This window comes from Mustelus asterias, chromosome 4, assembly GCF_964213995.1.
Source record: "Mustelus asterias chromosome 4, sMusAst1.hap1.1, whole genome shotgun sequence".
Classification (NCBI taxonomy): Eukaryota; Metazoa; Chordata; class Chondrichthyes; order Carcharhiniformes; family Triakidae; genus Mustelus; species Mustelus asterias.
This window is the reverse complement of record NC_135804.1, coordinates 83,611,235-83,638,091: the sequence shown is the minus strand read 5'-3', so window position 1 is coordinate 83,638,091 and position 26,857 is coordinate 83,611,235. Positions and strand designations below refer to the sequence as shown.

At 43.1% G+C, this 26,857-nt stretch overlaps 1 protein-coding gene across 1 annotated transcript in view; it reads left to right on the top strand.

Annotated features, from left to right (window-relative positions):
- LOC144492818 (connector enhancer of kinase suppressor of ras 2) overlaps positions 1 to 26,857 on the top strand; it is a 751,457-nt gene that overhangs the window by 423,963 nt on the left and 300,637 nt on the right. Inside the window, exons 12-13 of the mRNA XM_078211295.1 lie at positions 11,768 to 11,854; positions 25,934 to 25,941. Coding sequence (XP_078067421.1) covers positions 11,768 to 11,854; positions 25,934 to 25,941 — 95 coding nt within the window. The remainder of the gene's footprint in view (positions 1 to 11,767; positions 11,855 to 25,933; positions 25,942 to 26,857) is intronic.

The window sequence follows — 26,857 nt, the reverse complement described above, 5'->3', positions numbered from 1 at the left end:
AACTGTCCTCTGCAATAGCCTAGCAAGCCTCTCAATTGTATGAAACCTCAATGGAAAATAATCTAATATGCATAAAACCAGAATGACCACCCAGGATTGGCATCGGATACAACAAAGGCATACTCAGCCCAGTGGACCCAGCAAAGTGGTTATCATTAACATAAGGGAATTTGTGGAGAAATTGGGAGAGCTGTCCCACTGATGAGTCAACCAATATCCTGACAAAGTCACACACTCAGAATCATAATTTAGAGCCAATGTTTGAGACTCATCCATCAGTATCTCTTAGTATTTCCTGTCCCTCTGGCAGGCCAGATTAACTAGAGGAGGCAGTACAGTCGGAGGGAGTGGCTCTGGGAGTCCTCAGCAATTACTCTGGACCCCCATGAGGATGTCTCGTACCAGGTCAAACATGAGGAACGAAATATCTTGCTGATTACCACCTCAACTGATGAAGGGGATAGTAGCGCAGTGATAATGTTACTCGATGAGTAATCCAGAGGCCTGAGTTTTAAATGCAGCTGTGGGAATTTAAATTCAATTAATTAATAAATCTGGAATAAAATGCTAGTCTTTTAATATTGATCATTAAATCATAGGGTAATAAAAATCTATTGGATTCACAAATCTCCTTCATGGAAGCCAATCTGCCATCCTGGTCTGGCCTACATGTTTTTTAAAATTTATTCCTTCATGCAATATGGGTGTCACTAGCTAGGATAGCACTTATTGCCCATCGCTAATTGGTGATAGTAAGCTGCCCAATTCTTGAATCACTGCAGTCCATGTGATGTAGGTACACTCACAGTGCTGTTAGGAAGGGAGTTTTAAGGTTTTAACCCAACAACATTGAAGGAACAGGGATATACTTACAAGTCAGGACGCTGTGTGGCTTGGAGGGGAACCTGAATCATAGGATCCTTACAGTGCAGAAGGAGGCCATTTGGCCCATTGAATCTGCACTGACAACAATCCCATCCAGGCCCGTAACCCTGCTAATCCTCCTGACATCTAAGGGGCAATTTAGCACAGCCAGTCAAACTAACCTGCACATCTTTAGACTGTGGGAGGAAACCGGAGCACCCGCCGTAAACCCATGCAGCCACAGAAGGCTGCGAAGGCCAGGTCATTGAGTATATTTAAGACAGAGATAGATAGGCTTTTGATTGGTATGGGGATCAAAGGTTACAGGGAAAAGATGTGACAATGGGGTTGAGAAACCTATCAGCCATGATTGAATGGTGGAGCAGTCTCGATGGGCCAAATAGCTTTATTCTGCTCCTATATCTTATGGTGATTCTCCTGAATTGGGACTAAGTGCCCACTCCACCCGCTGGCTTTAGCAGTAGGATTCTCCTACCTGATTGATGCTATTTATTCATATCGGGCAACCTGCTGGCCAGCCCTGTTGTTCTGAGACCAGACAACCATTTTTAAATGGCAAACCGATCCTCTCCCATAAAAACAAAAACTGTCAGATCAAGGGATTTCTATTCTCCAGCCACCTGTGTTTATTTTGATTTCCCTTCAGAGTTGACTGTACCTCAAGTACCCCATTGATCCTGACCGCAATGTAGACAGAGTCTAATCCAGATTGAGAGTTTGTGTAAAACCAGTGGAGGGTTTCAATGATTTCTGTTCGCTGGGAAACTTCATCAACTTTAGATCAAAGCTGTGTGCATACATTTGGGCTGAGTGCACATTTGGGCAGATTGGAACGCCCCTCTCCCCCTGGTGAAATTGACACCTCCTCTCTGTCAGAGGGCTTCACACCTGTAGCTTCTGAGAAAGTAAAATCTCTGCTGCAGAATGGAGTGCTGCAATGATTTAAACCAGCCAGTTGACCAGGGGCATGGAGGTTAAATTGAACTGGTCACTTGAGAATTTGCACAGCTGACAGGCAGGAATGCAGATATTGATCACAGGGCTGCCTGAAATCATTATGTGGAGATGCCAGCGTTGGACTGGGGTGAACACAGTAAGAAGTCTCACAACACCAGGTTAAAGTCCAACAGGTTTATTTGGTAGCAAATACCATAAGCTTTCGGAGCGCTGCTCCTTCGTCAGATGGAATGGAAATGTGCTCTCAAACAGTGCACAGAGACACAAAATCAAGTTACAGAATACTGATTAGAATGCGAATCCCTACAACCAGCCAAGTCTTAAAGGTACAGACAATGTGGGTGGAGGGAGCATTAAACACAGGTTAAAGAGATGTGTATTGTCTCCAGACAGAACAGCTAGTGAGATTCTGCAAGTCCAGGAGGCAAGCTGTGGAGGTTACTGATAATGTGACATAAATCCAACATCTCGGTTTAGGCCGTCCTCATGTGTGCAGAACTTGGCTATCAGTTCCTGCTCAGCGACTCTGCGCTGTCGTGAAGGCCGCCTTGGAAAACGCGTTCTGCACACATGAGGACGGCCTAAACCGGGATGTTGGATTTATGTCACATCAGTAACCCCCACAGCTTGCCTCCTGGACTTGCTGGCTGTCCTGTCTGGAGACAATATACATCTCTTTAACCTGTGTTTAATGCTCCCTCCACCCACATTGTCTGTACCTTTAAGACCTGGTTGGCTGTAGGGATTCGCATTCTAATCAGTAATCTGTAACTTGATTTTGTGTCTCTGTGCACTGTTTGAGAGTACATTTCCACTCCATCTGACGAAGGAGCAGCGCTCCGAAAGCTTATGGTATTTGCTACCAAATAAACCTGTTGGACTTTAACCTGGTGTTGTGAGACTTCTTACTGAAATCATTATGCCAGGGATGATGTTTGCCGGGGCTAGAGGGGGCAGTGCAGCCATGACACACCCATTCCGGCGGAGAGTGGCAAGGTCAACCCCTTGCCCCCAGATCAAAGCCACCCAACTCCTGGGACTGGCAGCAGCAGACAGGAAGATGGTCACTGAAACTACCTCCTCAAGGCGCCAAGCCAGGGTATCTGTGCCAAAGGGCAGTGCATTGTTGACACTGCCAAGGTGCATGGCCTGAAGGGGCCTGGCTGGGGGTATGAAGGGAAAGGGGGCCTGACTTGGTGGAGTCTGATAAACCTCATGCCTGCATGGTGAAGAGCGAGGACCATTTGACTCATGCTGCAAGCTTGCCAAAGGCATTTAACTGTTTTTTTGAATATACATCAAGCTCCCGCCTGCTCTGGCCGAGAACCTGATTAGGGCCAGCAGCGCGGCCTGGGTAGATCGCAGCGGGTTTGGCACCCGGCGCTAAGCCTACTTTCCCGACGACTCCCGATTCTCTGGGCCATCACGATTCACAATCGGAGCTTGTGAGCCTGGAGAATCCCCCACCATGGAGTCAGTTTGTGTGGGGATAAGAAATAGCAAAAGTAAGAAGTCATTTGTGGGAGTGGCTTATCGTCCTCCTAACAGTTACTACACTATAGGACGAAGTGTGCAGGAAGAAATAATTGGGGTTTATGAGAAAGGTACGGTAATAATCTTGGGTCATTTTAATCTACATATTGATTGAATGAATCAAATTGGCATCTTAGCTTCTAAGATGAGATCACAGAGTGTTTTTGGCACAGTTTCTTAGAGCCACACAGAGAGCAGTTTATTCAAGTGCAATGCAGCAAGTTTAATTGATTACTTTATAAAGGAGCTTCTAGGTAGCAGTGATAATCACATGATTGAATTTCACATTCATTTTGTTGGTGAGAAGTGTGGGTTTAAGATTGGTGTCCTAAACTTAAATAAAGGCAGTTATAATGGTATGAGGGCAGAGTTGCCTAAATTGAACTTGGAAAATAGATTAAGAGATTGGGCAGTAGAGAAACAGTGGCAGGCATTTAAGGAAATATTCTGTTGAGGAAGAAAGACTCCAGTAGAATAATGCACCATCTGTAGCTAACTAAGGATGATAAAGATAGTATCGGATTAAAAGAGAAAATATACAAGACTGTGAAGATTAGTGGAATGTCAGAAGACACAAAAATCATAACAAGAATACTTGAAAACCAAGAGGTAAAAGTGTTGGAGGAACTTAAAACAATCACAATCGCTCTAGAAAAAATACTAGGAAAATATTAGAACTAAAATTTGACAAGTCTGCTGGACCTTTCATCCGAGGGTCTTAAAGAAGTGGCTGCAGGATTAGTAGATGCATTGGTTGTGATTTTCCAAAGTTCCCTCATCTTTGGAATTTTCTTCCCCAGAGACCAGTGGAGGAGAGATTATTTAATATATTCAAAACTGAGTTAGATAGATTTTGGTCATCAAGGGGGGGGTCAAGGAATATGGGGGACAGACAGGAAAGTGAATTTGAGACCAAAATCAGCTAGGTCTAGATCTTATTGAATGGTGGAGCAGACTCATGGGGCTGAATGGTCTAATCCTGCTCCTAATTGTTGAGTTCAGTTCAGTTTTCAGTAGTTCAGCTTTATTACCTTCTGTCATCTAGTTTGGATTGTTCATTGACACTGCATGTTTCAACTTCTCTTCAACTTGACCTTCAGATTGTTTTAAACAGTTTCCTTCTGTTTGTGGCATGTTTTATTTCACGTTGTTGTACAGAGCCTATCTGGTGAGTATTTTCATTTATTCAGGATTATCTCCTCTCCCAAGTACAGTTTTTGACCTTCCTCTGTGTAGAGTTACCTTTTCCCTTAAATCCTCTCCTGTCAAATTCTTGTCCGGAGTTTGATATTTTAAAGCTTATGTTATAGAGGGGAGGGTTATCTTCTCTCAGAGAACTGGCACTCAACCACTCAAAGAGAAGTACCTTCCTGTAATGTTCTATGTTCTATGTTCCTTTCATAATCTATTTAAAGAGTATGTGAGAAATAGTACGATCTGCCTACAGCAATTTTTAGTGGTTAAACCAAAATAACTACCCGAGACTCTCTTTAAAAGAAACAAATAACACTTTATTTTATCTAACTAACAGTAAACAGGTTTATTAAACTATTAACAATCTGAATAAAACACTATTCATATGGAGTGGTGTTTTAGAAAACTACAATTCCCACTTATTAATAAAAAGAAAACAGAATTTTTAGTCACTCAAAATGCAGTCAGGTTTGTCGACTTCCCGAATGTTCTTTTCTTCTTTGCTGACTTCTGTGTTCCGCTGGTCTGTTCTTCTGAGATGAGATGAGGTTTTCTCTTAACACATAAATGTGGCTGTTGCATTGGCAGAAAGTTGTCTGTGTCTCTCGAGCTGAGAGCTGAACTAAACTGTTACTTAGCAGGTGGCAGGCGGCCTTCTTCTGGCCGTTTGGAGTTGGGAGCTTTTATACCTCCCGATGACCTACCAAAATGTACACAATAGGATTGGTTTACAGGTTATCAAAACATCAAAATTCAAATCCATTAGGTTGCTGCTTTTCAAACGCCTATTTCAAATTGATTAATTAAAATTCAAAAACATGTTCTGATTCAAATCCTGTTGCCAAAACAACCCTGTTCTTTTTGCTTGCGACGTTGTTTCAGTCTGTACTGGATTTTTGCACCTGCAGCTCTTTTATACAAAAAACAAAACCACTTTTAAACAGACAATTTTACAACACTTAACATTTTTACTAATGTTTCACAATTTTTTATAATTTTACAAACACTAACTTCACAACACGCGGCTTTCTCAGTTTGATTATTTTGAGCTTCTTGTTTTTTTTCACTGCATTTATGCTCTATTCATTCTTTTTTCCCTTGTTATGAAATGGATTTAATTCCTTTAACTCCCACCAGTGAAATGCACAGTCTGATACATTATTTGCATGTACATGGTTATACCATTTTACCCCATTGAATCCAATTTGCAATACCTTTCTCCCATTCTAACACATAGACTGGCCTCGTTTGAGGTCTATTCTCAGCACTTCTGAACTTTTTACTTGGAACATTATTGCTTAACTTTTAACATTTTGTCTGGCTTTCACTGATTTTCTGTTCAGTTTACTATGTTCCATTTGAGTAGTCATGGTTCGGTTGTTATTTCTTTAGAATCTTTTCTATCAGATGATCTTTGTGCCATGATTCTCCATTTTTATTTTGCTCGTTTCATTGCCTTATTTATTATAGAATTGTTGAATCTTAGAGCGCAAAAGGCCAGTCAGCCTTTTCATGTATGTTACCTCTCTGAAAGAGCTATCTACTTCCTCTCGTTCCTCTGCCCTTTCCCTGTACCATTTTACTATTTCATTTCTGTAATGTTATAGTCTTATAGTCTCTCAGATCTCATCAATATTTACCCACATCCCTATTAAAAGCTATGATGGAATCTGCTCCCACCACTACTTCCGATAGGAAATTCTGTGTCCTAACAATCCTCTTTCATACAAGAGAGGCAGAAACAGAAATGGTCCCACCACTGATTCCTGTAAGACATAACTGATTTCCTCCCTCCAGTCTCACAAGCATCTATTAACCACTATTCTTTTCTATCCTTTAATCAATTTGCTGTTCATGCTGCATCAGGACCTTGAATACCATGTGCCTCAATTTGATTCACAAACTGCCCATGAAGCATCTTACTAAATGAGTCCTGAGAATCCATATACTCATTGTCTATCACATTCCCTTTATCAGCTTCCATGTTTCCTCAGAAAATGCCACTAAATTTGTCAGATTTCATACAAATCCATGCTTGCTGTCCTTAATTAACCATGTCTTTCTAGGTCAGTATTCATTTCATCCAGCATGAAAGCTTCAACCTTCACAACATCTATCCATATTAGCCTGACCACAAGTTCTGATTTATCCCTTTAACTCCATTTGAACATTCCATTCTCTAGAATAATATTCTTTTCATGGTTGAAAGTCTGGTAGAATCTCTGCCATTTCTTGTTGTTCTATTTCATTCATGAGTGTTGTCAGTAATTTTCAATCTTGCCGTACACCATAGTTTTGTTCGACTGAGATCTGCCAGGAGGCCAGTGGGGCATCCAGCGGGGGAGGGTTGTGGGAAATGGGATCCTCAAACGTATCAAATTCTGGTTCTATTGTTATTGGAGTTTTGTAAGTTCCTTGTCGGTTTGATAGAATGTTGTTATTCTGACTGGCTCCCGATTAATTATGTATTGTTTGCAATTGTAGCATTAGCCTTCAGACGGCTCATTTTGTCTTTTGGAACAATGAGGTAATGTGAATGTTTAAGTATTTCCAGAGGGTCCCAATATTTATCTATTTCCAGAGGGTCTTTAAACATCAATTGGTATTTCCAGGTTTACAGGGGGACTTTACGATCTCATCAGCATTTACAGGGTGTTTGAGATCTCATCAATATTTACTGGGGGTCTCTGAGATCTCATCGGTATTTACAGGGGGTTTGAGATCTTGCCATTATTTACTGGTCCTCTGGAATCTCATCAGTATTTACAGGGGGTCTCCGAGTTCTCATCAGTATTTACGAGGGTCCTCCACACAGGGGAGTCCAACCTTATCCTGTGGTGGCCATATTACAATGTTTTTCTCACTCTGGGGCGGTGAGAACATTTTGGAAAGATAAGGCATTTGGAATTTATCTTGCTATTATCAAAACAACTATATCTGCATCTTATGAACCAGCTTCAAATGAAAAGATTAATTTATTCACTTCCTTTCTTGTCACATCACTGATTTACTGAGGTATCTGGCATTGTAGCTGCTACACCAAGGTGGTAGGTGATTCCTAAAGGACCTTGCACAGCTAAAAAGATTGCCCTTCACATATTTGAATCACCTCTCATTTACCTATGCATCAGTGCAATGGCTTTCTGGGGACAAATCTGATCAACTCAAATCCCCAAAGCACTCTGGAATTTCCACCCAAATGGAGATACATTTCATAATGTCAATGTGTTGAAACAGTTCTCTCTTAATAACAACAGTGACTTCTCCATCCTTCCTATAGTATTTAGTCATTAGTTTTGTACCGTGATTTCAGATTTTCACAGACTGCACTATTCTGCCACATTGAAATCAGAGTCAGAGGAAGTTTAGCCACTGACTGCAACAAAAAAGACAAGCATTCAAATATTGCACAAGTTTTTTTCAAATCTATATCAATTAAACTTTACCTATACTCTTATGCAGTCATATTTTCTGCAACAGTGTGTTCACTCATTTAATAAAAGTAACATATTACTCTGGGGTAGTGAGAACATATATGCCATGCATATATTCCCATGGCAATATAGAAACAAAATGCTTCCTTGTTGGCTCAAAGCTGAAGGCATTGCAACGTGCCAAGCCATCCCATGTAGTTCAGGATGATTCCACATTCTAATGTTGACTGGATAACTTGGCTTAAAGTGGACAGGTTATAATTGGCTTCATTACTCCTGACTTAGTGAAGTGAAAGAAGAAGTTATTCTGCATTTGTTCAGTGACACTTGCTGGAAAGTGCATGGTGGAGGATAAGATTGGACTGGGCTGCATTATTCTCAACACGGGGCCCTTGACTCCCAGGGAAACTCTCACCAACTTTTACAGATGCACCATCGAAAGCATTGTTTCTGGTTGTATCACAGCTTGGTATGGCTCCTGCTCTGCCCAAGACCGCAAGGAACTGCAAAAGGTCGTGAATGTAGCCCAATCCATCACGCAAACCAGCCTCCCATCCATTGACTCTATCTGCACTTCCCGCTGCCTTGGCAAAGCAGCCAGCATAATTAAGGACCCTATGCATCCTGGACATTCTCTCTTCCACCTTCTTCCTTTGGGAAAAAGGTACAAAAGTCTGAGATCACGTACCAACCGACTCAAGAACAGCTTCTTCCCTGCTGCTGTCAGACTTTTGAATGGACTTACCTTGCATTATCTTGGATCTTTCTCTACACCCTAGCTATGACTGTAACACTACACTCTGCACTTTCTCATTTCCTTCTCTATGAACGGTATGTTTTGTCTGTATAGCGCGCCAGAAACAGTACTTTTCACTGTATGTAAATACATGTGACAATAATAAATCAAATCCAAATCAAATCTTGTGAGGTGGTACGTTGCAGACAAAGGACTCATTCCCAGCTTTAATCAGCTTCCCGCCATTGCCAGGTGGGTTGATGATAAACCTGCTCGTCCACCTCTGGAAAAGCGCAAATAGGCAGGAACGATTCAGGAAGCAGCAGAAATCTAAGCTTTCTAAATTTCCTTTGACAATGCCTCCAGGGGTGGGAAACTTCCGGCCAATATTTCCACATGTGAGAGAATCCAGAACATAAATACAAGATGGTTACTAATAAATCCAATCAGGAAGTAAGGAGAGTGGTTAGAATGTAGACTGTGCTACCACAGTAAATGATTGAGGTATCGATCCTTTCAAAAGGAAACTAGATGAGTACATGACAGAAAAAGAAATAGGAAAATAATGCTGAAAGGCTGAGATAAAGTGGATGGAATGGGAGGAGGCTTCTGGGTAGTGTAAATGCCAACATGGCATTCGGGAGAGTATTCAAGGCTTTTGAATCCAGCGACAGCGAAAGTACGGCGATATATTTCCACGTAAGGGTGGTGAGTGATTTGGAAGGAGAACCTCAAGGCGATAGAGTGTCCAAGTATTTGCTGCTCTTGTCCTTCTAGATCGTAATGGTTGTGGATTTGGAAGGGGCTGCCTAAGAAACCTTGGTGAGTTCCTGCAGTGCATCTTGTAGATGGTACACACAGCTCCCACTGTTCGTCGGTGGTGGAGAGATTGAATATTTGTAGAAGGGATAGCAATCAAGCAGGCTACTTTGCCTGGATGATGTCAAGCTTCTTGAGGTTTGTTGGAGCTGCACTCATCCAGGCAAGTAGAGATCATTCCCTTATACTCCTGACTTGTGTCTCGTCAATGGTGGGCAGGCTTTTCAGAGGTCAAGAGGTGAGTCATTTGCATAGGATTCCTAGTCTTTGACCTGCTCTGTTAGCCACAGTATTTATATGGCTGTTGGAGCTCAATTTCTGGTCATTGGAAACTCCCAAGATGTTAATGGTGGGGGATTCAGCGATGGTAATGCCATTGAATGTTAAGAGGTGATGATTGTTCCTTTTTTTTGGAGGTGGTCATTGCCTGGCACCAGTATGGTGAGAATGTTACTTGCCACTTGTAAGTCCAAGCCTGGATATTGTCCAGGTGTTGCCTGACTTGGATAGGATCTGCTTCAGTATATGTGGAGTCACGAATGCTGCTGAACATTGTACAATCATCAGCGCGCATCTCCACTTCTGACCTTGTGATTGGAGGAAGGTCATTGGTGAAGCAGCTGAAGATGATTGGGCCTAGGACACTCCCCTGAGGAACTCCTGCAGTGATGGTCCGGAGCTGAAATGATGCACCTCCGACTCCACAGCCATCCTCCTTTGTGCCAGGTATGACTCCAGCCAGTGGAGTTTTCAACCTGATTCCAATTGATTCCAGTTTTTCTCGGGCTCCTTGGTGCCACGTTTGGTCAAAGGCTGCCTTCATGTCAAGGGCAGTCACCCTCGCCTCATTTCTGGCATTCAGTCTTTTGTCCATCTTTGAACCAAGGCTCTAATGAGGTCAGAAGCTGAGTGATCTTGGCAGAACCCAAACTTAGCGGCTGGCCTTAGATGACTGTCTGTGTGCAGTCTGCACGTTTTCCCATTGTCTGCATGGATTTCCTCCAGATACTCTAGTTTCCTCCCATAGTCCAAAGATGTGCAGGTTTGGTGGATTAGCCATGGTAAATGTGTGGGGTTATGGGCAAGGGTGGAGGGGAGGGCTTGGGTGGGATGTTCTTTTGGAGAGTTAGTGCAGACCTGATGGACCAAATGGCCCTTTTCTGTATGTAGGAATTTTATGGTTCTAAGCTGGTGGAGTTTAAATTCAATGAATAAATCTGAAATTATAAAATTAATGGTAACCATTAAACTTTCATCGATTGTCATAAAAGTCCACCTGGTTCACTAATGTCCTTCAGGGAAGGAAATCTACTAACAGTATCTAGCCTGGCCTACATGTGACTCCAGACCCACAGCAATGTGGTTGACTCTTAAACTACCCTCTGAAATAGCCAAGCAAGCACTCAGTTCAAGGGCAATTAGAAATGGGGAACAAATGTTGGCTTTGCCACCGATGCTCACATCCCTTGAAAGAATAAATTTTTAAAATTACAAATGATGAGAATTTCAAATACAGGGCAAGCTTGTGACATCCTTTAAACATTTCTTTAAAATGGTTTCCTTGTTAAATATCCAAGTAGAAAAAAATTGCTTTTGACCTGCAGTCCAGAAAGTGTTAATTGTACAGGAAAGTGAGCTTTAGATTTGGTTTAGACATGGATTTGGAAAGTGGAAAGAGGATGTTTCTGTGGTAAATATGCTATTCAGGAAATGCTTTAAATTACACCCTCAGTTAACAGAAGGGTGATATTGATAGGTAACTACTGTCTGTTCCCTCATTTAGTGGTTGCAATAACCGATTTAAAATGAAGGGACTGATGCATGCATTGAAATATTGGTCAGGGGAAGTCACACTTACCCTGACCACAACAGTGATTTCTATACTTCAATATTTCTTACTTCCTTCATATATAAATCCAATGACTTTCACGACCAAAGAAGTCTTCGGGTGTGATTCTGTAATCTAGGGTTCAACTCCCCGGGATTGGGCTCTCTCAATGAATGCATATAAATGCATATCAAAAGGTTGCAGACATGTAGCCCAGAATTTTGCACCCATTAAAATTAATGAAAGGAAAGTAGCATACTGCGTGCCTGTGATTTTTGCTCCAGAAGTGCTGGATCACAAAATCTCCCCTTTAACATAGTCATGCATTAAATTGCAGTGCAAAACGTGAGTATTTTCAATTGATTATTGGGTTGTTTCCAGGTGACTTGAGGCCTCTATCCATGCCAACAGAGTACAGTTGGCTGGGAGAATCCAAGGAACCCAGTACATATAAGCGAGGTAGCAGAGGTGAGTATATCTGCTGTTGTGAACTTTGGATAAGACAAAGCAAACCTATAATGCATATTGGCTTTTAGAACTAGTTGTATTTATGTGACAATATAATGGTGCTCTTACGTGATCTGAAAACCAGCACCACTAATGATTAACTCGTGTCAACAATATGTTAAAGGTTTTGCTCATGTGTGCACTTGCTGTAAATTGAGCATTCTTTTGCTGTAACATTTTCTGACGTAATGCCATGTTGCTGAAGGTTAGGGGAGGAGCATTTTAGGCTCAAGGTTTGGTCATGTTCAGTGACAATAGGGAGGGACATAGGGATGATTTTTTTCTTCCAGCGAAGATCTGTATTACTTTTCATAGAAATATGCTTAAATGCTTATCAATATCTATGTAAATAGGTTTCCCAAGTCACAGCTGTGAAAATACTATTCTACACTCTGTGGAGGAAGGGAATTATTTCTCTCATCCACTTCAATGAATGTATCTTTACCCCTTTCCCAGTTTTTTTATCCTCATTCTCACCACTACCACACCTACACCCTCGCTCTCAGTCCCTCTACCCTTGCTTTGCCCTGCTGCTCTTCAAGTTTATTTTTAAAAATGCATTTTATTAGTGTCACATTAACACTATGAAGTTACTGTGAAAATTCCCTAGTTGCCACACTCTGGCACCTGTTCGGGTACACTGAGGGAGAATTTAGCATGGCCAATATGTCTTTCAGATTGTGGGAGGAAACCGGAGCACCCAGAGGAAACCCATACAGACACGGGTGAACATGCAGACACCGCACTGTCCCACACCCCATGCTTGTGCCACCCAATAGCCATCCCCCTTCCCAAATGTTTCCGTATCTGCCATGCTAGAAAACGTCAGTACCCACTCTTGGGCCCAGAGCTTCAGGCCCCAAGACTACCTGTATTTCAGACAGTTTAATACTCCCGCAAATTCTAATACTTCTGGTTTCCAAAAAATGGTGAGACATAATAGTTAAATAGACTATTAAAGTGGAATGAACATTTAAATGTAAGCAATGTCAATTATTTTTCATTTCTATGTATCATTATGATCCCTTTAAAAATCAAAATGTGAACTTTCAGTTAATATCTGAAAGGATGGCACAACAAGATTTCAAGTTTTACAACTTTGACTGGAACAAACAAATTAAAAGCAACATTGATTAAACACCATAATTGCAGGCAACTTATACTTTAAACTACTAAACAAAACTTTACCCTTTTACTTTTAGCACAACTGAAAATCCGAATTCACAATTATACTTTACACTGTCCCTTACATTGAGAACTTTTAACCCTAGAGCTGTGAGTATTTTTCTCAGAGATTCTAGAACCGGTTAATTGAGTGTTCCAGTCTTGTTTTGAATCCTGGCCACTTTGGTCTTTTCTATCCAAGCACGAACTTCTATCCACATTGCTGCGTTGTGAACCATTGAGACATCCGGCTTGTACCTACTCTGTTTCTCTCTCTATCTCTCTCTTAGATTCTGGCAGACTGCTTGTGTCTGTAGTTTTCAAGGCTTTCTTCGAAACCCTCAAAGCCCATTTCCTTGAAAACATGAATGACGCGGGCTTTGTATCCAGGTAGAATGCTAATTAGCTACTCTTTAGACCTCAACTCCAATGTATCTTGCAAGTAAATGGGTAGTTTAAAGTATAAACGTTTACAGCTCAACATTCTCAACATCTTCATGAACATTAGAAACTAGCTGTCTAACCACTGTAAACACAGATACTACTGCCATTGTCTCCAAGTGTGAACACCTTGCACTTCTTTCCAGAAAAACAACCCAAGCTTCTTTCATCTTTACTAGCCACACCACCCAGGCCTGTTGTTAGGATATGAGAATTGATTTATGATAAATTAAGGCAGTTCCAAAACATAACAATCTTAGAAATCTCACATTTGTAACAATATGCAAAAAGTCAAGATTTCCAGCCTTAAAATATCTGAAACAGTTCGCACAATGCTCTGTAATAAAAAGGTAAAGTTGACACACTCAACCATTGTAAAAGTGACCTGGAAACATATTGAATATTAGATAAAATAAACCAATATTTCCTTCATCTGACCATGAGCAGTGATACAAGCTATCCATCAATATATATGTCAAAGTTCAGTATTCCTCACACTAGGAGGGGAACTTTACCCTTTGGAAATGGGTGGGGAGTGGTTGGGTGAGATATGAAATTTTAAAAAAATCTTAAAACCCATCTCCACCCTGACCCCTTCCAGATTTAATGGAAGTGGAAAGTGGTGAGAGTTGGGCATCCAACCCTGTCCCAGCGTCCCATCCAACCCTGTCCCAGGAGGTCCCAGTGGTGAGAGTTGGGCATCCAACCCTGTCCCAGGAGGTCCCAGGAGGGTTTTAAAGGGATCATAATATGTCCCATATTATGATGAGGTCACAGGGCTCAGATTTACCTTATCTTTCAGGTTTAACCCTGACTAGCAGTGTTTTAAACACCTCGGGAAACTTGGCAGCTTAAAGGAGGTGCAACCTGCTTTGTAGAAGAGCTAGGCTCCATTACAGCCTCCCTGTCTCTCATTAAACACTGTCCAACTCCCTGCACATGCGACTGCCAATCAGATCTCCAACGAGATCCCCACTCAATCACGAGATCCACTGCAATTAGACCCATGTAAATTGTGAGTTTCCTACCTCTTCTCCCTTTTCCCCCCCACCCAAAATGAACTCTACATTAACAAGCTGTAGGCTCCCTGAACTGTGCTTCATCCAGACAGTTCCCCACCCAAGAAGAATCCAACTTTGTTCATCAAGTTGATTTCTGGGCGAGGAACCTGCAAGAAAATAAAGACACTTGCTGTGACATTAAAACTGCAGGGTGCAGTGAAAACTATACTTCCCAGCCAAAATTTCCCAGCTTGGAGGGAGATTCGAATGAAGCTTTGTGGGTAGAGCTTAGGAATAAAAAAGGGGCAGCCAAATTGTTAGGTGTTTACGATAGACCCCCAGATAGTCAGTGGGATATTGAGGAGCAAATACGTGCACAATTCTTGGAGGTGTGTAAAAAAACAATAACAATAGACTATTATATGAGGTGATTTCAACTTTCTCAACATTAATTGGGATATACATAATGTTAAGGGCTTAGATGGAGTAGATTTCTTGAAATATGTACAGGGGAACTTTTTAGATTAACAGTAGAGGGTCCAATAAGAGAAGGAGCTGTGCTGGACCTAATTCTGGGGAATGAAGCTGGACAGGTGGTTGAGATGGTGGTGGGGGAGCATTTTAGTGATAGCGATCACAACATGGTACAATTTAAACTTGTTATGGACGAGGAAATAGACAAGTTGCAAAAAAAAAGTTTTGGATTGGGGGAGAGTGGATTTTAGTAAAATTAGGCAGGATCTGGCCAAGGCAGACTGGAAATAGCCACTAATGGGGAAACCTACAGAAGAGCAGTGGGGAGGGGGGTGGGGAAGGAGCATTCAAAAAGGAAAGGGTCTTTGAACTGGCCAATTCTCAACCCACTGATCTTTGGCTACATGAGACAGGATGTCCCATGAGGTAGTAGGATCCAGAGTTCAGAATTTGCATCCTTTTCTTGCATCCCAAAGTGCGATGCATCTTGATGGACAAGTTGTCACCACTTTGAATAATTTGTAGCAAGCTCCTCCCAGTCATTAATGTCAATGTTGTTGCGTGTCAAGGAGAGCTTCAGGATGTCTTTGAAACTTTTCTTCAACCTCCCTAGAATATTGGTCATTTAAGAGATCAGAAAACCGGACCTGGGCGGTGAAAGCCTTTTAGCCATGCAGACGGGGACTGGAATCTTACCACTGCTCATGCCGGCAGGACTTTTCCTTCCCGCCAGAGTGAGCAGAGATTTGGCTGGTCACGGGAGCATGGTGTGAATGGGTTGTAAGGTTGTGCCCAAAGTGTCCATTCCATCAAAGTTTATTTTTTTCAGGGATATTGCCTGGATCCTTGTGGCTCTGGCTTCAAGATGGACACTATCATTTGTTCGACAGCCCTCCCATTGAATCCATGGAATGCAGCAGAGGCATTACTGATGTAATTTCTGGTGCTTTCTTATGTGTCACCAATAGATAGTCCAAGCCTCATTACAAAAGAAGAATGTGATGATGATAACCTCTCTGTACACTTTGATTTTTTTGACTTGAGGAAGTCTTTGTTGTCGAACACTCGCTGTCGTAACTTGCAGAAGGCTGATTTGGCTTGTTGGTCTGGTGTTGGATCTCCTCGTCAATGGTGACCTTTTCAGAGAAATGGCTGTCAAGATATACGAAGCACTCAACAGATTTCAGAGTTTCTCCTTCAACATATACCAGAATTGGCTGACCAAATTTGGGCTGAACTGAAATAGAATTGAAGAGATCGAGAGTGGCTTGCAAATCTGGTGCAGAGTCGGTAATGACATTGCAATCTTCTGCAAACTGTAGATCATGTATGCTTATGTTGGTTAGGACTGAGGTTAAAACATTTTCCATCTGGGCTGTATTTAATGCTGACACCAGAGGGCAATTGATCTTTGATGAGGTCAATAGTCAGGTAGATTGCTTGACCCTGGTCCAGATTTTGAAGATATCAGTTTCATATCTCCCACTCCAGGCAGTTGCAGTCATATCATCTTGAGGCAGTTGCAGGATTGTGATGAAGTTTCATTGACATCCAAATCTTTGGAGCACCGTCTACAGGGCTTTACCAATGCTTTGGTCGGCCCAATGAAAGCACTGACACGTTCCGAGTGTTGTTCTTGAGGTTTTTCTTGGATTTTTCTGCCAACAAAAACCATGTCAGATGTTCCCCTGGAAGGTCTAAAACCACATTGTGTCTCTGGGAGGATTTCCTCAGCCACAGGAAACAGGTGATTAAGGAAAATGTGTCACAGGATTTTTCTGCTACTGACTAAGGGAAATACCTCGACAGTTCTCACTGAATGATTTATCGCCCTTCCTGAAGATAGTTACAACTGTCACATTTCTGAAGTCCATGGTGGGGCGGCCAGGGGGAGAAGGGGGCTGAGTTTTCTTTCCTCCCAAGTCTGTAGGATGCAAGTGTGGAGTCTTGATGTGAGATAAAGCCCACCAGCTTTGAAGACCTCAGCTGGAATACCATTGAATCTGCACGCTTTGGTGTTTTCTCATCCATTTGATTGCTTGTTGCAGTTCTCCCATCGATGGCAGTTCATTACTGGATATTGGCGGCTGACCTGGAGAATATCAGCTGCCACTGTGGATTCATGCTTAAGATGTTGTTGAAAATATACTTTCCAGCATTGACAGATGGCATTGTCATCCTTCAGAAGAAAAACACCATCCCGTGAGCGAAGGGGATTTTGTCCATTTGACCTTGGTCTGTAGGTGGACCAGTAGCTTCAAAAAAGTTTCACATTTTTTGATGGTGAACGTATTGTTGGATTTCTCAGCTTTCTCTTTCAACTTCATGTGCTCTATCTTCCAGGTTTCATGTTGACTGTCAGCCTTGAGCTGTTAAGAGTCATACCATCTTGACTTGCATTGTTTTGCCAAGCAATGTCATCTGCTCATTTTGTTCGAGGAGGTCAAATATTTCAGCATTGCTTTCATTAAACCAATCCTGGTGATGCTTAAACCCAATGATCTGAGCACAGGAGTCTCATACATATGATTCTATTTGATCTCAATGTTCTCGACTTGAGTTGGATGTGTGAAAATTTTTCAAATTGCTTGTGAGCTGTGCTTAAAATTCCTCTCCTGGGTCGATGTGTTTTAGGGCTGACAGATTGATCTTCTTCCTCTTGGAATGTTGTTTTTTGCGATGACTTGGTGCTGCATGGATGTACATCACAGATCAAAGAGGTCAGCAATCTGTCCAGGAGACAACAGTCCCTCACAAGGATCGAGTGATACAGATGTCATTTATCTAAAATTGTATCTAAATGTATCTAAGTTCCAGGAGGTGCCGATGCTTTGGTCGAAGAGGGCCTTCGTGAGACTTTGTATTTGTCATTCTAGCGAAAGTGTGTGTTGTTATACTGAGGCCATGCTGAGCACTTTGTCAGCAAGAAGACACAATTTATATTGGCTTTTCCTGCCCCATTTTCCCAATGGTTTCTTTCCAGACATCGGAATCACAGCCAACCCTGGCATTTAGGCCCCCCAGAAGGATGATCGTTCCTTCTTTAGGGATGACAGTGAGGGCTTCATTGAGGTCAGAATAGAACTTTACCATTAACACCCTCATCAAAGTGCTGACAGCAGCATATAGATTACAGCTGAACTATAAGTGAATTTCATGAGCCTTTCATTTATATAATTGGGGAGTTCTAGGATTAGTGTATCATTGACCCCCTTCTTCCCTGCACAGCTCAAAGGCGGGTCTTATTGAGGATGGTGATATCAATTTAGAGTCTTGGTAATTCATGCGATACAGTTGAGGTTCTTCTCTCTGGGCAGCCACTCTTGAGAGTGAGCCCATGAGCAATCTAATATTCAAGGTTGTAAAATTTAAAGTTTTCTTTATTTGACCACAAAACTGGTGATCCTAAAGTGTGTGGTTCCCCAGAAAATGGGACAGTCTATTTTTTGGGCACCATTTCTAGCCCCTCCCCATTTGGGGTGAGCAGAGATTATCCTGAAGAAGACTGCTCAGTCACAGATGCCGCTGACCAAAGATATCTTTGTCCAAAACCCAAAGACACCTGTCCCAACACTAATGTCCAATGACTTTCATGTAACTGTTGCCCATGTGCAGATTTTTAGACTCCAAGGTTCCCAGCCCTGTCCCTGTCACCAATTCTCCTTCGTGACAGGACTCCCATTACCCTGCACTAAGCCCTGGGGGGGGCGGGGTGGGAGGGGGTGGGAGGAGAGGGGGTACGACGTCACATCCCTGGGGGGGGTGGGGGGGGGTGGTGACATCTCATCCTCTGGTCGGGGGGATTCCGCTGCCTGTCTACGGCCGATCCCTCCTGGCACCATCACTGGTTCACTACCAGCCACAGATTACTCTTCCCTGCAGGTGCGAGAGAGCAGGAGAGATGGCTGTGACTGGTAGTGTACCAGTGATGGTGCCAGGAGGGATCGGCCACAGACAGGCAGCAGAACCCCCACCGACCAGAGGATGAGACGTCACACCCCCTCTCCTCCACCCTGCTAGGGGATGATCGATCACAACCCCTCTCCCCCCGCCCCCCCCCCCCCCCCTACCAGAGGATGAACGTTAGAGAGCCGCTCTCTCCGCTTTCTGCTTTTTTTTTCACGCCCAGGCGCGCGCTGTCAGATTTGTTTCGAACTGCGCATGCACAGTTCAGAGCTCCGATCGGTCCGCCAGCGCTAAGCCCTGCACACAGCGCGGATTAGGCCAGAGCCGGCAAAACACGTTTGGGTGCGCTGGAAAGAGGATTCCAGGCGCGGATCTATTTGACGCCCAAATCCGGCACTTGGACTCAAAATGGTAAAATTCCCCCCTAAGAGTCACTCATTCACAGAGGCTAAGAAAGAAGAGAAAGAACAGTCAGGCAGCATGGTGGCACAGTGGTTAGCACTACTGCCAGGGACCTGGGTTCGATTCCCGGCTTAGGTCACTATCTGTGTGGAGTTTGCATGATCTCCCTGTGACTGCGTGGGTTTCCTTCGGGTGCTCTGGTTTCCACCCACAATCCAAAGATGTTAGGTGGATTGATCATGATAAATTGACCCTTAGTGCCAGGGGGATTAGCAAGGTAAATATGCATGGTTACAGGGATAGGGCCTGGGTGGGATTGTGGTTGGTGCATACTTGGGCCAAATGGCCTCCTTCTGCACTGTGGGGAATTGTAAGAAACTTCTGTGAAACGGGGGATTTTGCACTCCTGTTCTCAGCGAGCACAAATGGCAATGTGGGTACAAAATCCCACGAAAGTTGGGAAACGAGATTCTCACTGGTGGGATCTTGTTTCCCAATTTTCCCTGCCCCTTGCCAGTGATGTAACAGGTTCCTGCTCTTTCAATAAATTTTAATACATTTACATATTACTAAAGGGCTTCCCAGCCATATGATATCCCTTCCTATTAAATGTTCGTATCAGTGAGGAATACAACTACTTTATAAAAATGGGACCCCGCTGGGGCAACAAGGTATGTGTAGCCCCTGTGGGAAAGGGACATTTCTGGGCAGTGCCTTGGCATTGTCCCCGGCACAGGTTGGCACTGCCCCAGCATAGGTTGGCAGACTGTGCCAGGGGGCAGCGCCAGGAGCAAGCCGTTTGGGGAATCCCATGGAGAGGGGTCCTCTTAGGTTTGTTGAGGAAGGGCTGATGCTTGTGAGGGGGGAGAATATCCCAATGCTTCCATGATGGGGGGGTAGGGGAGAGTGTCCCTGATACCGTCATAATAGTGGGAGTGGGGAGAATGCCCCAAATCTGTCATGATGAGGATGGGGGTCACCCCACTTGTCGGGTTGTTGGTGGGGAGGGGGGGGGGGGGTGGTTCTCGGAGTCAATGGAGCGTGGTGGGGAGAATATATTTTATGCGCATATCGGGGCGTCATTTAAATTTCTGTGGAAGTGGCCTTGTCCACTCTTACCAGGCTCTGCCCATCAGAGTGAGGATGTAAACCACGCCCCCAAATTTTTTGTGCACAGGGTGATTGAAAATCTGGTCTGAAAACTCGGCTGTGCATCTGAAGAGATGCACGTCGGTTTTCAATCAGAGCCTGATACTCTGACGAATTTAGATAAAATTCCACCCAATACCTCTGTGAAGAGCTAGATGTGAGACTTGTGGACAGTAAAGGAAAAGGATTGTGAATGACAGGCATAAAGATTGATGAGTGTGACATGCCCAAAATAGGAGGTGACAGAAGAGTAGTGGACTTGGATTTGACTTGGAATGAGTGCTACCCACTGCCATTACGGTTAGATCAAAAGGAAATGATATGAAGTAAAGCTAGGTAGGGAGACCTCTGTAATGAAGCATGTAGCACTGCCTATGAGCCATATTTCTGTTTGCGGCAGGTATCAATAGACATGTCTACAATAAAACAGCGAATGGCTATGTTCTTGTTCACGGGAAATGGAAGGTGACAATGTTGACAGGATGTTGAGAATATCAGTCTGTCAGTGACATTATGGGCCAGCAGCAGAGGGGTTGTGTGAGATTGGATGGAAAGGATGAGGTAGTTCAGATTGTTAAAAATATCAAGGGAGGTTAGGAGCATATAGTGCTTCCACTACTGGAAATGTTCCACCATTCCTTCATTATCATTAAATCAGAATCGTGACATTCCATCACTTAACACCATCATAGAAATATCAATAATATAGACCTGCCACCACCTTCTTGGGGCAACTAAGGCTGAGCAATAGATTTGGCTTTGCCAGTCTTGCCACGTCATAAGAATGAACATTAAATAAACATATTATTGACCTAAATCTTAAGAGTCATCAAATCTGCCTTGAATCAACTTAGATTTGTACAAAATCTATTTAATGTAATAATTTCAGTTGCCTTCTCCTCTCACCACATAAATTTAGCATGCTTTTCTAATCCAAATGTCACATCGAAAACCTACTTACATGATGTGGGCTGGAGCATGGTTCATTGCTTTTTAATTTCAAGCTACCAAAAGGTCTGACATTATCTGGGGAGTAATCTGCCCTGATTATGACCCCTCCCCCCCCCGCTGCACCCCACACCCACATCCCTTGATGCTGTTTATGACATCTGCACAATGTTCTCGAATAAAATTCTAATTTGTTTCTCAGGGCTTTGTGCTGCAAATAAGATTTGTGAAATGTGTGAGGACCCACGGGTCTAATTCTCCACCTTCCCCATTTACGTGGCTTTTTCTAAAATTGGAATTGGCAAATGATTATTTTTGGTCCTCCTGCCGTATTACATTGTAAAACCTCGTTTAAGGCTTTAAAAATAATGAAATCTATTAACATTGAAGATTCCTTTCCGAACTGCGCGTTAGACCGATGTTTTATGGTGTGATCAGTGAACGATAATGGCCAAAGCTATCCATGAATAATGAAAGCTTTTTCTCTTTCTCCAGGCATAGTGGTGACATACCATTTATTTATAGTTGCTTTATCCCTTTAAACAGCAATTCAGGACTGCAGTATTTCAGTTTTTATTTTCAATAGTTGTCTCGGCATTTGTGCAATCAGACCAAATTTGTTTGAAGATTGTGGGTGTGATGTTGAGACTGAACCACACAGCTCAAGGGTATTCTTTCTCAATCACATTCAGCTTTCTTTCATAAGGTACTGCAAGTTAAGATGAGCTAATATGCTAGCCAATCTCCTGCAGTGTGACTTATGGTGAATTCGGAGTTACACTATTGCGAAGAGGGAAGGCTGTGGAGTAGGAGCATGTTAGTGGGAGAGAAGCACACATTCTCAGAGAGAGAATTCTTTACTCTGAGAGACATGACCTTTTTTTTAAAATTTGCTCCAGAAACATGAACATTGTTTTCCTTACCCACTGCAAGTTGATAAATAATACCAGTCTTTTTAATCTTAAGGCATATGATATAGCTCGTCTTCAGTGTCCATCTTTCTTGGTTGTGGCTTTTGATCTTGTTTCTCCAGATATTTATACAACTTTAGTTTAATCTGATTTGCATTTTGCTCTTTATTTAACCAAATATCTCCAGCAGGACTTTTTCTGTATTTCCTTCACGAGGACTCATGGCTTTGCTTTCTGTTGCCATAGGCAGCGTCATCTTCAGTAGAGAAGTGCAAAGGATTCATGTAATACCTCAGCCATATCTTGATTATTCACCCAAATTTACCCTGTAGAATCTTACAGCAGCTCCATCTAGTCTTTGATCACTCTTTGGCTCCTGAATAAACTCCTAGGGCAGAATTTTACATTCCCTCGCCAGCAGGTTTGTAGGCGGGAGTGACTGCAAAATTTAAAATTAGAAGATGAGGCCCCAGTACAGATTCCTCGGGAACAGCACTTGCCAGGTCCTGCCAAATACAGGACATTTTCAATATCTCTGCTCCCTGTCTTTTACCTACCAACCAATTGCCAACCCAAATCACAAAGTCACCTCCAACTCGATGTACTTTTATATTTTTTGAATAATCGCTTGTGCGGAAGTTTATCAAATACCTTCTGGCAGTCTGTACAGACATGTCAGTGCGCTCTTCCAAAAAATCCAACTGGATTAGGCAGACATGACCTCGCCTTCATAAATTCATGCTGAATCAATTTGATCAGCTTATACTTGTTCAAATATTCAGTCACTATGACCCTCATGATAAATGCCTATTTGAGGATGTCAAAGCTGTGCTCCACTATCATCCTATTGCATTTAATGCATTTAAAACCAATGCTTAACTTTTTTCCTTAAGCAAGGCCAAGGCAGTACTGTCATGAGCTGCAAGACTTTGCCCAAAAGGTCATATTTGCAATTGCTTTGGCCCTTCCACAGCGTGAATGAATCATGAAAGTGCCTTGGATGTGAAATTTCCCATGCATGATTCAGATCTATTGGCTGCAAACTGCCTGTGTATTGTTGGAATAGTAACCTTTTTAATTGTTGAACAGTATTTTAGGCCACGGGCATACATGACCACATGAGTGCTGTCAATGATATCCAATGAGAATCTTGACACATCATGGAAATGCACTCTGGCTACTTTCAGTGAAATAAATGCTAAACCGTGGGCCATAATCTTTGTGCTGCAATTGCTGACAAATGTTTGGAGACGAGGTTGATATTGTTTAGAAAGAGCCAACCAACTAAAAGCTCCCAAAAACTATGACCTTGGCAGCCTGTAACAGTTCCAGTACAGAACATGGTCTCCAACTGTGGCTGTAGGAATGTGCGGAGTTGTAAAAAGTTAAAGTTTATTTATTAGTCACAAGTAAGGCTTACATTAACACTGCAATGAAGTTACTGTGAAATTCCCTTGTCGCCACAGTCCGGCACCTGTTCAGGTCAATGCACCTAACCAGCACATCTTTCAGAATGTGGGAGGAAACCGGAGCACCCGGAGGAAACCCAAACAGACAGGGGGAGAACGTGCAAACTCCACACAGACAGTGACCCAAGCCAGGTCCCTGGCGCTGTGAGGCAGCAGTGCTAATCACTGTACCACTGCGCCGCTTCTTTTGGGAATTAAATCAGCATTGGCAAATAGGCGGGTTCAATTCTGGCCTCGGGTCACTGTCTGTGTGGAGTTTGCACATTCTCTCCTTGTCTGCATTGGTTTTCTCCGGATGCACCAGTTTCCTCCCACAGTCCAAAGATGTGCGGGTTAGGTTGATTGGCTGTGCTAAATTGACCCTAGTGTTGGGGGATTAACAGGATAAATATGTGGGGTTACGGGAATAGGGCCTGGGTGGTATTGTGATCAGTGCAGACTCAATAGGCCAAATGGCTTCCTTCTGCACTGTAGGGATTCAATGAAGACACATCTGGACAAGACCAATGTGTGTGAGCATTGGTGTGAATTACTGTCCAAATGGAAACCAAATTTCACCGACTTGGCATGCATCTGCATTCTCAAATAGTTTTATATTCCTCGAGAAATGCCCATACCTAGACAGTAATGAACTCTATTAACAATTGCATCTGAACAATCAGTGACAAAAGACATGATGAACCTTTAATAGTCATCTGAAAGACTCTTAACAAGTTTCAAAGACTTCGGGTAGAATTTTCCCAATGTCGAATTCACGCTGGTTTTTTCAGTGGCAGTTCACACTAGAATCTCCCATATTCTGTGCAATGAAGAGGCCACCAGCATGAAAATCATTAGATTTCAGGGGGTGGGACCTATTCCCGTCCTGGAGGCTGAAACAAGCGGGCCTCTGCACGTGCGCAGTGGTCCCAAACTGTCAGTCTCTGGTTTGCTGGCCAGCTTGATCGCTGGCCAGCCCGGGACCCCTGAAGTGCTATCCCCCCCAGCCCCCTCACAGCCCGATTGCAGCCCCCACCCTGACCACTCCTGGGTCAGCCTCAACCCCGTACCCCTGGTCTTGGATGGCCCCAATCTCCAGCAGCCCACCCACTACACGCAGTGCCAATAACTCCCACCCTTCCCTCACCAGCAGACCTCCCCTGGCAGGCACCCCCCCCAGCCTGCCCCAATCTTGAGCCCCCCCAAAACAGATTCAACCCCCCCCAGCAGTCCCAACCCTCCCCCCCCCCCCACCCCGGCCTGCCCCAATCACTGGCCTTCTTCCTGCCCCCATCAATCACTATGGCAAATGACAGTGGGATCCCCCCCCCCCACCCATTGCCCCTAAGCCCTGCCCCCACCAAGCCATGCCCTCTATAGGCCCCATCCTTTGCCCGGTGCACAGTGCCAAGGTGCCAGGCATTGCCAGGGTGCCCATGCCCAGGGGGCACCAAACCCCCGCCACCTGGGGACCCCGATTTCATCCCTTCACTCCAGTGGGGTCAAGCTGATAGTTCCCCAAAAGTGGGGAGCTAGCCTGAACCCTCGCTGGAGTGAAATACTCCTGGCAGGGTGGGAGATGCTAGCGGGCCCGGAGGATTCAGTCCCGGGCCCGCTAATCATATTAAAATAACATTAAAATAAGATGTAAAATAAGATGTAAAGTACTGGTGTTCCCACCAGTTTCCAGGAGAGGGTGTTCATGAATGCACTTGGGGTATCACATTCAGCCTGATTCTGTGTAACAAACCAGGCAAGGTATACAACAGGAAAATTGAGAAACTATAACATAATTATGTTTTTTTAAACATATGAATGAACCCAGGCAAATATTACACACTTTGAGGGCTCAATCCACTGTAAATACCTTCATGCTTCCAGGGACCTGAATAATCTGCTCCTGTGTTCACCCTGACAAACTACCAAAAAACAATCTGTTACTGTGAAAGAAGCAGTGTTCTCATTCGTAAACTCAGAATCATAAAAGTTTCACCAGCAAGTGAATAACTGTAGAAAATGTAGAATGTTAATTTTACAGCATCCCCAAATCTCTCAGTGTGGCGTGACCCTGAGAGAAAAATGTAGAGTATATGTAAAGCAAAGCTGATCACAAGCAAAGCCATTGAACCCTAAGGGGTTTACAGCCAGGGGCATTTATTTGGAAAATATTGCAGTAGGCAAATATTTAGATGCAAGATAGTTCAGTTTCAGACTAAGAACACTTTGCGCAGGAGTAAAAGAGCTGTGTCAAAAAGTGAAGTTCCATGGCTGAATTAAGACATTAGCTCAAAATAACATTTAAGTAAGACGCATTTGATAAAGTTAAGGTTGGTAAAGAAGAAAACGAAGAGGAATAGTAAAATTATAGAAGAGGAGAAGGAAGAGACAATAGGAGGTTTAAGAGTATTGGGGGAGATTTCCTGGTCCTTTCCGCTATCAAGATCTTTCAGTCCCACCGAAGGTGATTTTCCCCCCGCCCCCACTGCAGTGGTTTCCCCAGTGGCAGGATGGATGACCCATGCAAAACACTGTAGACATTGGTTGACTTGAAGATCTTGCCTCTGCTGCCAGAAACCACACCCTTTTGAATGAGAAATGACTGGTAGTCAACATAAGGAATAATTGCAAAGGCTTGTGTAAAGACATCAAAAGCAAGAAGATAATTAAAGGAGTGGAACTCACTGAAAGACAAAGAAGGGAATCTTAGAGTAAAGAATGAATGAATGAGGCTTAATGACTATTTCACCTTATTATTTATAGGGGAGAATGAAGGAATTGCTGCAGGTCACCAGAGGAGCATGTCAAACAGCAGCTAACATATATGAATATTAAATGAGAAATGGTATTAACAGAATTAATGGGACTTAAAGCTGACAGGTTATCTGTAAGATTTATATTCTGGTTGATCAAGAGTGATTACTGGTGAAATAGAAGAGGTAGTAAACAGAAAGCTAATGATACCCAGTTCAGCTCTCTGTAAACCATTTGTATTCTTGGATGCTGAGGCTCATGTCTTATGTACTCAGTTAAGTATCTGTGACACTAAAAGTTGCATTGGAACTTTGCTAGACCACACTAACTTGGATAGTATGGAGACAGTAAATGAGGCAGGGGATGTTA